Source organism: Protomyctophum bolini (genome assembly GCF_963924005.1).
Source record: "Protomyctophum bolini genome assembly, chromosome: 20".
In the NCBI taxonomy this organism is placed as follows: Eukaryota; Metazoa; Chordata; class Actinopteri; order Myctophiformes; family Myctophidae; genus Protomyctophum; species Protomyctophum bolini.
In genome coordinates, this window is record NC_137881.1 from 23,808,296 (window position 1) to 23,826,526 (window position 18,231).

Consider the following 18,231-nt stretch of genomic DNA (forward strand, 5'->3'; position numbering starts at 1 on the left):
AAGCAGTGGTTTTCAACCCTCTTCATATCAAGGTTATATATTCTGCATTTGAGCCACGGACCACCATTTGATTACCTTTAACCTCTCAGACCCAAAACTGTTTTGTTATCGTTGGATAAGATTGTGTGGCACCATTCTACATTCTCGTAAATTAAGTGACAATAATGTAACACTTGAGGGTCCATTTGGTTTAGTTTTAGGCTCTCAAGAGTTAAAGATCTGATAAGGGTCCATTTGGTCATTTAGCTGGGGACCACAAACATACAGTACATCCGATCGTGCAGTGCTGTATATTAGGCTATCCTAATGATATCTATACAGTATGAAAGATAACGTCTAGAGAGGAATGCATTCCATTAGCCTTACCAGGTTGACTAGAGGTCCTCCGGAATTCCCATACTGAGAAAACACAAAAGAAAACAGAAAATGTCAATTTGATGTTTTTTATTTCTTAAGATATTTTAAATCTTAAAGCTTATTGCTTTCTATAGGAGAGACAGGGGGACGTGTATGGAAGTAGAGAGAGGTGAGAGACATGCAACACATGGCTCCAGACAGACTCCAACAGGGAGATATGGTATGTGGAATATGGGATATTCTACATATTTTCCACATTTTAAGTTTCCATTCAGCCTTCGTTCCAGTATGATAGTATATCGTTGCTGTCGGGCAGAAACCTCTTATCTCCATATTATAACTTTTTGTGCTTTTTCATAAATTAACGCCCTACTTTAACTTGATCATACTACAGTATCACGCTACACTCCCTTTGCCAACCCAGGGAGAGCAACGGACTGACCTTATGCTTCCTTCTGTGCATGAGGAGTCCAAGCCGCTTATTTTCACCTGACAGGAGGTAGTTTCCCTGGTTGGACGTAGCGCGTGAAAGGAACACGTTATTCCAACCAGTTCCTTAATTTCCCCCTCCATCAGGTGACCCGGCTGGCCAGGGGGAGGCAGTTTTAGAGACCAGGATTACTGGCGCAGCGCTACCGACTGCGCCACCACTCAGTCTGTATAAACACTGTATGTTCTTACATTAATGATGGCGTCGGTCTGGATGTAGTCCATGTCGGAGTCCGGCAGGCCCAGCTCCTTGCCGTCGCGCTGGGCGGTGCTGACGATGCCCGTGGTGACGGTGTTCTGCAGGGCGAACGGGCTGCCGATGGCCACCACGAACTCCCCTGGCCTCAGGTCAGCACTGTGACCGAGCAGCAGCACTGGCAGCTGGATCTGGAACATCACCACACCATGGTTATTGTATGGTTAACTATAGGTCTGTAGGCCTCAGGTCAGCACTGTGACCTGGAACATCACCACACCATGGTTATTGTATGGTTAACTATAGGTCTGTAGGCCTCAGGTCAGCACTGTGACCTGGAACATCACCACACCAAGGTTATTGTATGGTTAACTATAGGTCTCTAGGCCTCAGGTCAGCACTGTGACCTGGAACATCACCACACCAAGGTTATTGTATGGTTAACTATAGGTCTGTAGGCCTCAGGTCAGCACTGTGACCCAGAGCCATAGAGTATGTCAGAGTTACGACAACTCCGTTCACTTCATGGGGCCAGTCCAATGGCGGCTCTTCTACATAGACTTCTATTGGCGAATAGTGACAAAGGCCAGAACCGGATGTTGACTGAATGCATTGGAGTCTATGGGCTTTACGGTGACAAACGGGTTACATGAACCACGTGACCGGGCTGTTTTCTGCCCCCTCAATGTCCTAACTCTGTTTTACTCTATGGCTCTGCTGTGACCTAGCAGCAGCACCGGCAGCTTGATCTGGAACAAAATGACGAAAATGACGAGTGGACCACTCGTTTAGAAACACTGCACTAAATGACTAAATTACCTGATGAGTTGACCTATGATAACAACAATATCATTGACGATGTCGATGTTGTCAGTTACTTGGAACGTAAATAAATGAAATTCCACAGAACAGGGAGTTAGAACGTCAAGAAGGTGAAGTGTACCGGATTGCCATGGTCGAGGCATCATTATTAGGAGATGTGCCCATATCATATGATGGCGCCGCATTTGTCTGCCAGCTCATACATACTGTAGTGTAAGTCATAATAATTTATGAGCAGGGGTCATCAATGTGTCCGTACACGGACAAATGTGTCCCTGGCAAAGACTTGGTCTTGCCCGTGGCACATTTTAGATTTTATTTTTTACACACCATTATAGTTTTGATCATAAGGCCCAATTACTCAACGTCAAGTCTCCAGGTTTTCTTCAGAATATTTATGCCACGTATTTACAGACACTATTGCATATTATGAGTCCACTAGTACAGTAGTACTGGTGGTTCTCAATTGTTTTATTTGGGAGGATATCCCCTTAACTCTGAGAGTGTTCAAATGGAACCAAATGGTTTCATTTGTAAACTCTCAGAGTTACAGGCCTGCAATGGTCATTCAGGGCTATCTCTTTATGTGTTTCTGTGTTTCTGCTGATATTATTGTCATTCTCATTCCGTGGTAAAAATGGAATTTTGACAAAAATGTCCAAGTCAGAGAACAGAATAATGGGTGTACTCATTGTACTGTACACTCTGAAGTGGGACTCAGCCCAGCTAATCACTTCACTAAGTGATGGGTGGGGCCTGGTTTGAGCCTAATTTGGCACACCTGCGGTAGGCCTATAAAAGCCTGTGCAGAAGGCTCAGACCAAACATTTGCCTGCCAGGTGTGAAGAGAAACTTGCACTGCTGTTTACAAGATACAACTCCATGGATGCCTAGATCACTGTTTCCCAAACACTGGTGGTGACCCATTTGTGGGCCACGGATGGACACATTGTTATGAGTCCCCTTATTTTAAATGGTTTTAATTATTTCGTACGTACAGAGACCCACTAATCTAATCTGATCTAATCAGACTATATACATGCCAAAGGAGCCGGAGTGAGTGAATGAAAAATGGAAAGAAAAAAACAGAGTGAAACAAAGAACCAGTTAAAGAAAGGGTTGGCGGAGGGTGTGTAAAGCCCAGGATCACATTAGATAATTGACACAGGGGTGAAAAATGGGTTACAAAATCGTGGGAAAAAAACCCAAAACAAACTAAGAATGTGAAATAAACGAAGAAGGGAAGACAGAGAGAAGGAGTGATCATTGCAAGGTAGCAGCGGCATATGTTAGGTGAGGGAAGCTGAGTGTAAACACATGCTGCTTCAGCAGCATGTGGAGAGGGAGAGAGAGAGTTGACTAAACACCATATGATTTGAGGAAGGAGTGCGTGGACATTTCGGTACTCCCCAGACGACCGTCATCGAGAGAGCTAGAGGGAGAAACAGTCATGATTTAAGGAGGTCTTTCTTGTCTGACCTACAATCCATGTCCTCCTCCTCCCCACTCCTCCCCTCCCATCTGGACTGTGGGATCGCACTGAGGGATTTGGGTCAAACACTTACATAAGTTTGTGCTCTAAAGCTTATCAGAGCTAGAGCCAGGTGTGAGAGGCCATGCAAGAGGCCTCTATGGATGCAACTATACTGTATTTATCTTATTAATTACAAAGTGAAAAGGGGTGACATAGGGGGAAAGTGACACACGGAGTCAGTGTTTTGACAGCAAATGTTGTTTTAGTCAGTCTTTTGAATAAAATTCCATTTAGTTCTAGTCATATTTTAGTCATCTGAAATGTCTTAGTTTTAATCTTGTTTTAGTTGACTAAACACCATATGATTTTAGTGGACATTTTGGTACGCTCCTCAGCCCATCATCAACACTGATGATCTGATGACCAAAGCTTCCACATAGTTGTATACACTATGTCAGTATATGTATTTGCATCCAAAGAGTCTCAACGTTCTTCTGGCAGTGTGTGAACCTTTTCTGTGTTTTGTCAAAAACTTCACTTTACACACGCACGCACGCACACGCACACACGCACACGCACACACACACTACTGAAAATCAATATTCCCACAGTGCTTGGGGGAGCTCAGAACGACCCCCACACACACCTGGGCCAGAAAGATTATGCGCCTTAAACTGGGGTGGAGGGGTGGGTGCAACCACACCCTAAAAGCAGGGCTATGTGTGACGCACTCTGTAAACATCAGTGGTGGAAAAAGTTTTTACTTAAGTAAAAGTATCAATACTGCAATGTAGAAATACTCTGTTACAAGTGAGTAAGTCTGGAATTCAACATTTACTTGAGTAAAAGTACAAAAGCATTGGTTTCAAGTGGTTGGCTGAAGTGGTTAATGTATGCTTTGTAATAGTAATCAAAATCTACAAAATAACTAGTAACTAAACTTTTCAATTCATTGTAGTGGAGATGCCTCTGAGATGTAGTGTAGTAGAAGTAAAAGTATTGGAAATACTAAGTAAACAAGTAAACAATACCTCAAAATTGAACTTAAGTACAGTACTTAAGTTAATGTACTTAGTTACTTTCCACCACTCAGTAAACACACCAGAACTAGAAACCGGGCTCTGGTGATAATCCTTGGACCAAGTTCTCAACTTCTCACTCCCCTCCCTGTGGGAATTCCTCCCCGATCCGTCTCAACAATGAGCCCTCCCGATGGAGAAAAAATAATTTGGGAAAGTACCGCTGTGTGTGTGTGTGACTGCTAACAGAATAAGGATTATGAACAACGTGTGCTCTGTTCCACTGTGTGGCTAAAGGATGAGGTTTGTTTGTCTCTGTCTGCTCACCACCGAAACAGGTGAGCTTGTTTGTTGTCTGCTGCAACACTTTAAGGCCTATTCATAGTCTGGATTTTCGGTGGTGAGGTGACCACCGCTCCGGTGGTGAGCTGACCACTGGAGCTGAAATAACGTTGAGCGGTGGCGAGAAGGGCTGGAGCGGCTCGTGAACGCCATGTTGTAGTTCGATGGTCACCCCACCACTGAAAATCCAGACTATGAATGAGCCTTTAGAGTTATGTCAACTAAGGAGAGGCAGGGTTAAACTATGGCTCTCATAGTGTGAACTGGACCCTTGACAGTAAGCCTACGTTTAACTCATTGAGACCTGAGACAGTTTTCTGAGACAGTTTTCTGAAAAACTCAAGTTTCTGTGCCAGTGGTGCTCAGACACAAGTGTTAATGGTTTAAACAAGTGTGAGTTGGACTCTTGAGCCGAGAACACAAGCCCTTAACAGTCTCAATGTCAATGAACACAAGCCCTTAACAGTCTCAATGTCAATGTCTTCCATGTGTGACTCACTTTATGGACGAGAACAGGAAGAGATCTCACCTGTGCATTTATCTTGATGGTAGCGATGTCCGACTTCTTGTCGATGTCCTTGATGGTGGCTTCATACGTGTCACCGTTGGACATCTTGACCTGAGAGAGGAGAGGAGAGGAGAGGAGAGGAGAGGAGAGGAGAGGAGAGGAGAGGAGAGGAGAGGAGAGGAGAGGAGGCAGATAGTCAGATACTGTATATGAACGAACTGATAAGAACCAGAGCAAACAGGGCAAAGGAAAACACTAGCGCCCCAGCCCCCTCCCTCCCTCCCTCCCTCCCTCACACCTTCGCCCACTATTATGCTCGTATTGCACCTTTCTAAACTGCATTTGTTGTTTATTTATGGATCATAGCCTACTTTGAAGTTGTTCACACAAAGTTCACATAACTTTGCTAGTACATTATGATGACTTGACCTATACACTGTGCGACCCTCTGCTGTATGTATTTTAACATGTAGGCTACCTTGAGGTGATGTTTATAAGTTTATGTATTTGAGTACCTTGAGGTGCTGGCGACCGGACACAGGGTTGTTGTTGGACACCACGTGGGCGTTGGTGATGATCAGGCCCGTCTCGGACATCACAAACCCAGAGCCGCTGGACAGCGGGACGTTACGGCCAAACAGGGGATGCCTGTTCGGGTCGCATGGATTAAAGACAAATTAAATCTCACGACTGAAAACATCTGCACACACACTAGCGCTGTATCCTAAACAATTATGTAAAATTATGATGTTTTAGTAATATTGTTCCTGCTGCTCAACATACTCAACCATGTGAAGATACTGTATCACAGACAGAGGCTTTTATTAATACGGAGGTTTCTCCCGGACAGCGACTAGATGGTATGTGAATAAAACGTGTGTATACCTGAGGAAGAGCTCGATGTGCACCACGGCCGGGGCGATCTTCTCCACCACGTCGGCGATGAAGTTGAACTTGTAGCGCGGACTGGCAGGGTGTAGCAGACCTGTACTAACACACACACAGGCACGATGAGTTTTAATACAGACCTGTGGCTGTACTAACACACACACACAGGCATGTTGATGTTTTAGTGCACTTCAACTTCACAAACACACAGGCGTTCATTTTAATCCACTTATTTGAGTGTCCCATAGGGCTCTATACACAGCACTGTCTCCCAAACAGTGGGTTGTAGAATGCAGAAATCGACTTTTAAGATGTATAGTGAGAATAGCAGATGTACAAGCTCACAACATGGCACGAAGGGACACGTTGTGAACTTGTACATCTGCTATTTTCACTAGTTTGGGTCCTGGGGAGATATCAAATTTCCCTTTTGGGTCTTGAGCTAAATAGTTTTAACCACTGCTCTACAGTATACTATAGGCCTCCCTCCTGTTTTTGGAACCATTTCTGGAACCACGTTTTATCTACATGGTCAGAGCTGGTTATGTGGACTTCACGTCTGCTATAGAACTACAATAGCAGTGGTTCTCAAATGTTTTCATTCCAAGGACCACCCTAACTCTCTCGAGCTGTAAGGGTCCATTTGGAACCCCATAGGAATCGTTAAAGGGAACCGTTAAGGAACGGACCGTTAAGAGGGATTTTTTTAGGAACCGGTAGAGCCTAGGCTCTGGACTGTATGTGGGTGACAGTCTGAGACCTTGTCAGAACAACCAGTCTTGGCTCTAACATACCGTAGTTATTTTGAGGACTTCACCGCGTTTATTTACTTCTGCACAGTGTTTTTCCTCTTTCTTCTCCGTTCAACGCGTCTCTTATTATGACTTGTGGCGGCGAGGGTTCACCTGACCTGCACTTGTCTCTAAGTAGTACAGAAAATAATCCCCGGCTTGGCAAAACACACGCTGAAAAAACCAGACCAAGGAAACACAGTCCTGTCCTGAAACCGAAACCAGACCGAGGAACAAAGTACGGAGAGAGTGCCTCGACCACGGTGTCTAGAAATAACCCTGTCCCTGACCATAATTACGCCGTGTTTCCATGTTATGTGGATGTGTGTATTCAATGGCGCAACGACGGACTCCAGCCACCCAGAAACCAAAAGGCCTAAACATAACTCCAAAAAGACTCACTCAATCACCCATTTACTCTCTTAAAAGGTACATGAAACTCCTGGCCATGATTTTGCAGCTTATTTTCCCGGCTCACGCTACAGCGAATTAAAAACATGGCAGGCAATGCAGCTGCAGCTAATTAGATTAATTAAGGGGCGCGTTAGATTCGCCAGTAGTAGTCAACAGATGTGTCGACACCTAACTCTAAACACCTCCCCCATTGAACTAATCTACAGTTGCAGCTGTGGTGCTTACATCACTGCATCCTATGAGGTCAGCACCAGGGCCCTGTCAGCGCCAGGGCCCGGTCGGTCGGTCACACATACGTGACAGAAGCCTTGAAGCCAACGCATTGACAGATTTGACAGGCGCTTAATTTTCCCATGTGTTGCCTTGGGTTTCCGGTGTGTAGTTCATACTTCATTTGACTTATGTCGGAGTGGTTGGCTCACTGAAAGAAACTTTCAAGCTAAACAGGCTGCCAACGTGGGGTCAGAGAGGTACTATATTTGAGTCATAGCTCCCAAACTAATGCATTTAGGCATTTCAACTTTATACAGTAGTAGGTGTTCATGAGGCAAAACCATGAAGTGGGGTCAACCACAGCGCTTCTTTTCTATTGGATGGCGGCCGACCAAAGTTCACCAGTGTTGAACTTGAACCCCATAAAGCTCAGACGTGTTAGAACGACACACGCCTCAGCGGTGTCTCTGCACCGCAACGGGAAGCGCTGCATCATTCTCATAGAATGTAAATGAACGAGAGGCTGACACTTCTTCTGACACGCATGTGACTGACTGCATGTGTCCTTACTGTATGCAGCCTGCCTGCATGTGTCCTTATGCAGCCTGCCTGCATGTGTCCTTATGCAGCCTGCCACGATTTGGATCTGAACTGGGAAAACAAATCAATCAGCCTAGGTTTTTCATCCACCTTTGAAACCACTTTAAGCCCAATAGGTTATTGTGCTGTCCGACGGATGGTGAAAATAGGTGATCTGCTATTTTTCGTTCTCTTTCAACCAACTTAACCAGTACAGTCTTAACCAGTACAGTCTTAAAACCTCTATTCCTAGTAAAACAGAGACTAGTTGCAACGGTACTTGGTGCACTCTTTTCCCCCCACTCTACACCAAATATTTTTGCTGAAAATAGTCGATCCACTGTACAGGCTTGTAGATCTGCTATTTTTGGCATTATATGTTCCCCCAGAGATCCCAGAATAGGGACACTGCCGGGGCTCAAGCGGTTGTTATTCACAGACGAATTTTCCAAAAATGATTTGTAAAATAGCAGATCTATAGATTATTTTGCACAGTTTTCGATACCACGGTTAGAGTGGTTAAAACCGCTGCTGACAGCACTTTTTAGACCCGACATGTAAACCCATACCCCCCCCCCCCCTCCTCCACCCCCCCGCCCCGCCCACGCTGACCACACGCTCCCTCTGATTGGCTGTTTATTGGCTCCCGTTCTGTCACGTCGTGCGGTCGGTGGTCTCTGACTCTCTCTCCACCGTGCCGCTCTGCTCTGGAAGCACTTTGTCCAGAAAACATCTGCTTGTCATTGCGATCTCTTTAAGTGAGAGAGAGAAGATGGAAACGTGCTGCACGCCCAGATCACTTTCACTTTCAATTTAATGCCAATATTTTGGTACTTTTACACAAGCACAAATAAGGCAGGTAAAATTGGGAATTGGAAGCTTTCTGGTTCGATCCCCACTAAGCTCCCACTGTGTTGGTGTCAAATGAAGTGTCCTTTTTTACATTTTGGACAAGAAAATTCATTGAGGTGCCCAGATGTCCAAGATGCTCACTTGACCTGTATCTCCACTACCACGTCAAAGGAACCACAGAGCAGGGGGCATATCCCTATGATCCCAGTTTCCATGATCCCTATGTTCCAGATGTTTCAATGCACCATCTCTTTCCAGGGTCTAATGCAGGAACACATAAAAGAGTCCTGGTGTGTACTATGCTGAGTATGCTCCCACCACGTTTCATGAAAACCTGCCCATCTAGTTTAGATTTTGACCACCATCAACCCCCCCCCCCCCCCCCCCTCATTCCTCATGTAAAGCAGAACGTTTCAACAGCGTCCTTGTGAGTGAGCTCACCAGTAAAACCTCACCTCAGCTCACCTTGAGCCAACTGATGAATGATGTCTAAACGACATCCGAAATCTACACACACACACATAATACAAATTACAAATAATGCAAGCTAAGGGAATCTCACGATCAGACACACACACACACACACACACACACACACAGTTAAATGCTACAAATTGCCCCGTGGCCCTAGCTGGTTTGGCTACCCCGACATTATCAAAGCCACCTGATGGCACACACTTGGCATCGCACTCGGAAAGCCGAGGCTGAGTGGTGAACGCCGGTGACCGATAATGATGACTGTGTGTCTCCCTTTAAACGGGACAGAATCAGCTCTGGGGTTTCCGCGCAGTCAGCTGCACGATGCCATTCATTCAGAGGCATTTATCTTTTTTCTGGACTTCTAGGAAAGTGTGGTTTGGTGTTTCTAGGTCTGTAGGGTGAGCTGGCATTCAGACGCTACGGGCATACGGTTGGAACGGCTGAGATCTGAAGTCACTGGGTTTGTTTCAATCTCATACATAGTCATTACTTTAAGAGAAACCACATAGCGCTGGTTCATGAGTAGGCCATGATTCAAAAATAGCAGATCTATACAAGCTTGAGCATCTTTTGTAGATGTTTGTTTGTCATGGACATTTTTGAACATTTAACAAAAATCGTGGGATAAAACATATAGAAAATAATAATAATAATAATACAGTCTGTATTACAGTCTGTCTGTAATACAGTCAATGATACGGTCTACCATTTATCATTCATTTTCAATAGAAGCCAGCGACATGAAGATACAAAGATACATCCGACGTTTGCAGCTGCTACAAAAGCTATACAGCTATAAAGCTACAAAAACGTTGATCTTCAACTTCAGCTACAAAGATACAACACTACAAATACACTGTATCTTTTGCATCTGCCTGGGTGAATGCAGCATAAGCCAATAATGTAATGACCGGTTGAGTCTCTGGTAGGTTGTGTGTGTGTGTGTTGTGTTGTGTGTGTGGCAGAAAATAAGTCCATTTTTGGGTGAACTACTCTAATGTAGTAAGGAATTAGGTATGCTCAGTAAAAAGAAAGGTCACATTTCTTGTAGGGCGGACTTCCACTTTTGTCAAAATGATAAGGCGTGAATGGCGAATGTTGCTCCAAACTCCACAAAAGGGACGAATAACATAAACACAGACTTCCCGGAACTGGAGAATTACGGAGATTATCTTCAAACCGAACCGTGTGTAATCTAAGCAGTCATACTGACTGGGTGGTTCACAACAATACACAGAACACACACGCACGCAGGCGTGCGTGCGTGCACACACACACACACACGCACGCACGCACGCACACGCACACGCACACGCACACGCACACACTTTCATGCCACAATAACAAGTTCTTGCAACCCTAAGTTGCTGTAATGACACAGACAGTCATGTGTGTAATGTGTGTGTGCGCGTGTGCGTGTGTGTGTGTGTGTGTGTGTGTGTGTGTGCGCGTGCACACTAGTGCTCAGACAATAAAGGGCTTATATGATCAAAGAGCAGTGTGTGTAAAGTGGTCTCTTTACTTTGGGGACGTCTTACTTCCTCACTCGGGACCATGGCCTGACCGCAGGCTGTGTGTGTGTGTGTGTGTGTGTGTGTGTGTGTGTGTGTGTGTGTGTGTGTGTGTGTGTGTGTGTGTGTGTGAATGTGTGTGTGTGTGCGTGTCTCGACTCTAGGGACCGAAAAAATCCCCACAATCCTAATAAGACCAAATCCTTGACCTATTGATACGGCTGTCATTTTCATTCTACCAATTAGCAAAGCATTCATTCATCGCGGGGTCAGTGTTATAGGATTACAGTAGGGGGATTAGCATTGATTGGTTGAATACTTTATTAACAGAAAAAAAGCACAGCTCAATACAAGGTCTGCTAACAAGAGGGTTTAAAACCCAAGGAAGCCCATGGCTTGTTTCCATTGGGGTCCTTCATACTCAATTCATCAAAATTAGGGGATTGTTCGTTGTTTACTTTTAGGATTCTCTGAGGTTCTCAAAGTGTGGTCCGGGGATTCTATAGGGGGTCCCCAGCCATGCAAATGAGTTAATACAGCATCAAAATCAGTTTAACCACTATTCGTTGCTGTTGTGAGAAACCACCTAACTCAATTTTTTTTCTTTTTTTTTCTTTCTCCATAAATCAGTGCTATTGAACACCCTTTACGTCTGTGTGTTGGTTATAACAATTTGGAACCTATAAAAAGTATTAAAAAGTGCTTTGTAGTCGGACAAAGCCTCTAAACTCCATTGGACCCTAAAACTCATGTCTGCAAAAGCAACTAACTCCACCACGTCACCACCTGGCACCTCTCCCCCTCTCATGCGAGTAATGGACAATATATAAAGTCACAATACAAACTTTGCTGAGACAGTATTGCTTTGCTTAGAAATGTGGAAAAATTGGTGGTCTGCAGGCAATGAGCCCATGTGCACGTGTGTGTATGTTTTGATTTTTCACGTGTGGATGTGTGAGTGTCAGACTGTCCCGGGGGCGGGGGGACTGACAGTCTCTGTGGGACCATACTGGTGATGAGTCTACCATGAACGCACGCACACACACACTGACACACACGCACACATGCGCAAGCACACACACACACACACACACACACACACACACACACACACACACACACACACACACACACACACATGCACAAGCAGTCAAGGACACACATGCACGCACACACACACACACACACACACACACACACACACACACACACACACGCACACACACACTACAATGTCATCGCTGTCATGCAAAAAGCTCTTATCTCCATATTCTATACCGTATTCTTTTTCGTATATAAATGAACGTGATCATACTACTACAGTGTCACACAAAAGCATCAAAAACGTAACAGATCGACAGAGCTTGTAGATCTGCTACTTTTGTGATGCTTTTGAATCCTGGATCCCGACGACGACGTGCTTCTGTTTCCTCCATCACCTGTCTCTTAGTATACTGCTGCTTAATGTCCATGGTCGGACTGGCTTCTGTACAGCACAGACAGAGCTGTCTCATAGAGGACTGGCTTCTGTATACAGCACAGACAGAGCTGTCTCATAGAGGACTGGCTTCTGTACAGCACAGACAGAGCTGTCTCATAGAGGACTGGCTTCTGTATACAGCACAGACAGAGCTGTCTCATAGAGGACTGGCTTCTGTACAGCACAGACAGAGCTGTCTCATGTAGAGGACTGGCTTCTGTACAGCACAGACAGAGCTGTCTCATGTAGAGGACTGGCTTCTGTATACAGCACAGACAGAGCTGTCTCATGTAGAGGACTGGCTTCTGTACAGCACAGACAGAGCTGTCTTATGTAGAGGACTGGCTTCTGTATACAGCACAGACAGAGCTGTCTCATGTAGAGGACTGGCTTCTGTGTACAGCACAGACAGAGCTGTCTCATAGAGGACTGGCTTCTGTATACAGCACAGACAGAGCTGTCTCATGTAGAGGACTGGCTTCTGTACAGCACAGACAGAGTTGTCTTATGTAGAGGACTGGCTTCTGTACAGCACAGACAGAGTTGTCTTATGTAGAGGACTGGCTTCTGTACAGCACAGACAGAGTTGTCTTATGTAGAGGACTGGCTTCTGTACAGCACAGACAGAGTTGTCTTATGTAGAGGACTGGCTTCTGTACAGCACAGACAGAGTTGTCTTATGTAGAGGACTGGCTTCTGTACACAGCACAGACAGAGTTGTCTTATGTAGAGGACTGGCTTCTGTACACAGCACAGACAGAGTTGTCTTATGTAGAGGACACACGTGCAGAGGTATATTGGGTTGCATTCCGCTTCTGTCAACTTTCCAGGTGTTCACATTAAAAAAGCTCTTCCATGATTCCACTTGACCTAGATATGCATGACGGCCATGGAGACTTTGGCTACCGTGGTCATTTTCGGTCCAGTTGTAATTATCAACTGTGGACCTAGACAAGTCTTCTAGCTTGCCAAAATAAATGACCCCCCGCTGTTTTTCTGTAAATATAGCCTACTTTTACTGCTCCTAGTATTGATGATTTATTGTACAGTAGTGTATATGTCTTTATGTGTCTTGACGAATTGAATACACAGGACCACAATGGAAAGGGGCCTCCTGCAGCTGCCCATGCATCCTGTCTAAACATCACCCATGAGAGACAAAGATCCACTCTAGTTTAAAACATGGTTATTTATGCTATTATTATTGTGAATTGTGATTCCAGATACCACACCGTTCCTTCCCTGTGTGGAGGAGTGGACTTGGAGAGTGTTTTGCTGGAATGAGTTGACAAATGTCCTGGCTGCGAGGCCAAGCGTCATAACGTCATCCCGACCACTGCCAAGGACTGACTTGTTGAAATCCCCACTTCCACTGTGTGGTGACCGTAATAACATACAGTGTTTTTGGTGAAAGCAAAACACTTCCGCAGTGTTGGTAAAGCTATCAACAACACACACACACACACACACACACACACACACACACACACACACTCATGCACGCACGCACGCACGCACGCACACACGCATGCTGTTGTCAGACTAATGCCTGGCTGTCGGACTGTTAGTATGTCTAACAAACATAAATGCACCCCCACGGGTTTGCAGTAATAGGCTGAGCTATCTAGTCAAACATCCTTGAGTTTATTATCATTCCATGTGATGACCATGCACTGCTCATATCGGCTACTGTAGCTACAGATTTCTGGTGGTCGCTAAATGTAAGGTGCATTGGTGCAACCAATTGTTTTGTTCCGGACAGATGTTTGGGTACATAACATGGGTGCCCAAAGTGTTCCGGACAGATGTTTGGGTACATAACATGGGTGCCCAAAGTGTTCCGGACAGATGTTTGGGTACATAACATGGGTGCCCAAAGTGGGTGCACTCTACTTTAGATCCGTGTACTGGGGTGGCCGGTAGAGCAGCAGGATGGATTGTTTATAACTTACCGTATACAATAACCCTGGCATCCTTAATTCAGGGCCAATGCCAAAACTATTCAAAGAATAGTGAAGATCTACAAGCTCACAACACATCGACATGTGAGGCGTTATGAGCTTGTAGATCAGCTGTTTGTAAGGAAGTATAATCCTGAAGTGGTTAATTAATGAGTGAGCCAGTCAGTCTCACATAGCATAGAGTCTGTTCAGTCTGAATTGTGGTTCAACAGACTATCTTTTCTGGTCCAAACAACAGGTTTTAAAAAAACTTTAATAGACAACACCTGCACCTTTTAAACCTTGTTTACGGACTGTGGTAAACACACACTATTTAATACAGTGTGTAAACAAAGATTTAAAGAGCAGCTGCAGTCTAATGAAAGAGAGTAAGGCTTATATATTAGGATTTCTTTCTTTTACAGAGGTTAAGGTCATGCACGTAGCTTTACAACCTATATTTTAAATAGTCACAAACTTTTCTTGTCAAGGAGCCCTAAACTGATATATATTTATTTGGCCACAGGCCCCCATTTGAAAAGATGTTGTGCCAGTGACATGCACCAAGATTTGTAAACATTAATTTTGACAAGATTTTATATATTATTTTAAATAAATAAAAACATCACATAGGCCTATGTGCACCGTGAGCTTGAGCTAGAGTGACTATTTTCAAATTTTACAACTCGAGGTTTACAAAGTGCTGTACAAATCTAAAATGTAACTGTAACACTGTAGGCCTATAACTATAGCTAAAACACAGAAAACAGAAAATGTTTGGTAATGTAATTCTCATGCCAATTAAAAGGCTGAATTGAACTGAACTGCAGGGTAGTGGTTAGCTTACATTTTTGACTAATAATCGATAACATGCATCTATATAGTCTACATTTTAGGCTATAATGGTAGGTCAGATATATAGGGCAAGTGTCAACTAAGTGACTTACCGGTCCCTAGACTCGCTACGGCGCTGCTGCTGCTGCTGTCGCTGCACGGTCCCTTCTGGATGTGGCTGACTCCGGGCAGGCCCTGCTGCAGCGCCTTGCGGCTGCTGGCCTTCAGCTGGCACACGTTGCCGTACGTCCTGCCGTCGCTGCCGCACACCTTGCCCGCCAGCTTGCACTGGCAGAAGCCCTTGGAGGAGAGGCGCTTGCCCGCGGGGTGCTTGCACTCGAGGCCGTCGCCGCACGGCAGGTCGTCCTTGCGGCCGCACGGCTCGCCCTCGCCCTGCGCGCACACCAGGCAGCAGTTGCAGCGGTCGGGCACGTAGCCGCTGGGACAGCTGGGGCTGGGGCACGTGCTCACGTCGCACCGGGTGGGACACTTGTCCCTGGCGGGGTCCGCGCTCACCAGAGCCCCGAGGTGGTGGAGGTGGAGGACCGCCGCGGTGACGAACAGAAGGACCTGCATGTTGTCTTTTCTTTGTTTAGATGAAATGCTGATACTGTCAGTCAACGTTTCGACGAATTGAGTATGAAGGACACCAATGGAAAAACAAGCCCAATATAATACGCTTTATTTGGGTTTAAATCCTCTTAGCAGAGAAGAAGCAGACCTTGTATCGAACTGTAGGCTACTTATTTATCTGTGCTTTTTTTTCCTTCTTCTGCAAGCTGTCAATAAAGTATTCAGTCAGTCAAGAAATGATTGAATGCCCATAAAAAGTACAAAATAAACGGGATGAAAGTTTTACGCAGAGATCATGAGTCCATTGCTAGCTGAATGTCCACTGTGGAGAACTTGTCAAAACGCTCCGCGCTTTTACGCATCGCTTTCCCAACGTTTCACGGATAGAAACGTCTTGCAGCGAGAAAAACCCGTTATCCGGTCCCTCCCTCGTCGTTACTGCAGAATGCACAGGATGAGACTGCCTGTCACCCAAAATGCATGCTAAAATCAGCCCAAAACGCCGCGCGTAAACAACCGTGCGCCGGAGCGTCTATTAGCGGTGACTTACAGCTGGCAGTGAGCGCGTCCACTCTCTGGCTCAGCTGCAGCTGCTGAAGGCTGCTTTTCTACACGATGTGGAGCCTATGATTTGTTGTTGCGAGTTAAAGGGGCAGTCCGTATAAGGTTAAAGGGGCAGTCCGTCCATCCACAGCAAACAGCCGGCTGAGAGAGCGCAGGGGAGGAGATTCTGGAAACACAACTGCCCCTAGAGGGCGTGGTTTAGGGTTTTTACGCTTCATCACACACAACACACACACACACACGCACACACACACACACACACACACACACACACACACACACACACACACACACACACACACACACACATACACTGCAACATCTGTCATTGCAGCATCTGTCTGTGCATGACTTCAACATCAGAGCACAACTCTCTCATGCAACAATTAAAGTATTAATCGGCATGTATAGCCTAAGTTGCTTCTGCACACGACACAACTTCAAGCCGCCAAAGCAAATCACATTATAAATTCCTGGAAAACGCAGCAGAAATTACGTGTAATGTTATCGACCCCCCCTCTCCCTTTCTTCTTCTTTTGAAAACATTAAGTAATTCATTCTTGCTCGCAGACTCGGTCCATGAGATGATGAGCGCATGCTTTCGTTCCCCTTGTAAGGGCAATTTGATGTGACCAGACCGTGCTCTCTCTCTCTCTCTCTCTCTCTCACCTCGCAGATGTGGGTCTGTTTTTAGTGCATACTTTTCTCTCCGGCACATGCTGACAATCCCAGGCCAGAATGTTGTGGTCTGCCTACTGTCACGGATGGATGGGTGGCCAAAATTGGCCGTGCAGCTTTGTTTACGTTAGAGGACAGAGGTGTCCACCCACCGTCCAGTGGCGGAAATAAGTACTCTTTTTGAGGGGCACTATCCCATCCTATGTCCAGCTTTGAGGGTTTGTGTAAACACACAAATCGAAGACAAAAGTGAGGACGCAAATTGTGATTTGCCGGAATGAGATGAGTAAAAAGTAGGCCTACTCATTCATCAAAATATTTGAAAATATCAGATCTACAAGTTCACAACGCGTGCAAACATATTGTTGTTAGCTTGTAGATCTGCTGAATAGCCTATAGTCCACACCAATGCAACTCATACGTGTTGCAACTGCAACTCCTTGCAACCAAAATGGCACCGGTCTGCAACGGTCTCTAAAATGGTTTTGTTGCAACTTAAGGAGTTGCACTGTGGATTGGCCTTGCATGCCGCCTTAGTATAAGTTTCGAATTAATAATCTATCTGCTAAAGTACAATATTGAAGTATCATGTATGTAAAGTATACAAAAATGGAAATACGCAAGTAAAGTAAAAGTACCTCAAAACTGAACTTAAGTACCGTACTTGTTAATGGTTAATGGTTACATTCCACCGCTGCCAATATCATGGATGGGTGACGATGGAGGTTTGTTTAAGTTATAGAACGGAGGGGTGTCCAGTATTTCACCCTACCGTGGCTTCTGTTTATTTGGAAACCCCCCCCCCCCATGTCAGTCACCGGTGGATCAGAGGAGACACACGAGTCCTTGTTCTGCCAGAAAAAAACAAACGCTTCTGGACTTAAATAGAGCGACACCACGCAGGCAGGCAGCACTCTGCTCATATTTGTTTGGCCCTTTAAACATACTCTTCTCTGCTTTCCTCTCGAGCTGACTTGCATTATATAGTCAGTGTAATGTGATGGAAGGACTCCAAGCGTTACGAATGTCAATTGCAGATGAGAGCGGTACTACTGGATGTTTGTTCTTGTCATAATGTGATGGAAAGAAGAGGCCAGCATGCGTTCTCTTGAGATGCATTTCACAGAATCTTTACGTTAACAATCTATTGATTTTGTTCTTTCTCTCGTGGAAAAAACGTTATATATATTTTTTTGACCTCGGGATGTCATACCCGGTATTGGACTA

The 18,231-nt window shown here is 45.2% G+C and overlaps 1 protein-coding gene across 1 annotated transcript in view; it reads right to left on the reverse strand.

Moving 5' to 3' along the window:
- Positions 1–16,365, reverse strand: part of htra3b (HtrA serine peptidase 3b) — a 21,107-nt gene extending 4,742 nt beyond the window's left edge. The window contains exons 1-6 of the mRNA XM_080792896.1: positions 15,303–16,365; positions 6,093–6,192; positions 5,723–5,855; positions 5,229–5,318; positions 1,039–1,233; positions 367–399 (exon numbers count right to left, since the gene is read on the reverse strand). Coding sequence (XP_080649022.1) covers positions 367–399; positions 1,039–1,233; positions 5,229–5,318; positions 5,723–5,855; positions 6,093–6,192; positions 15,303–15,765 — 1,014 coding nt within the window. The 5' untranslated portion in view covers positions 15,766–16,365. The remainder of the gene's footprint in view (positions 1–366; positions 400–1,038; positions 1,234–5,228; positions 5,319–5,722; positions 5,856–6,092; positions 6,193–15,302) is intronic.
- Positions 16,366–18,231: the final 1,866 nt, after the last annotated feature.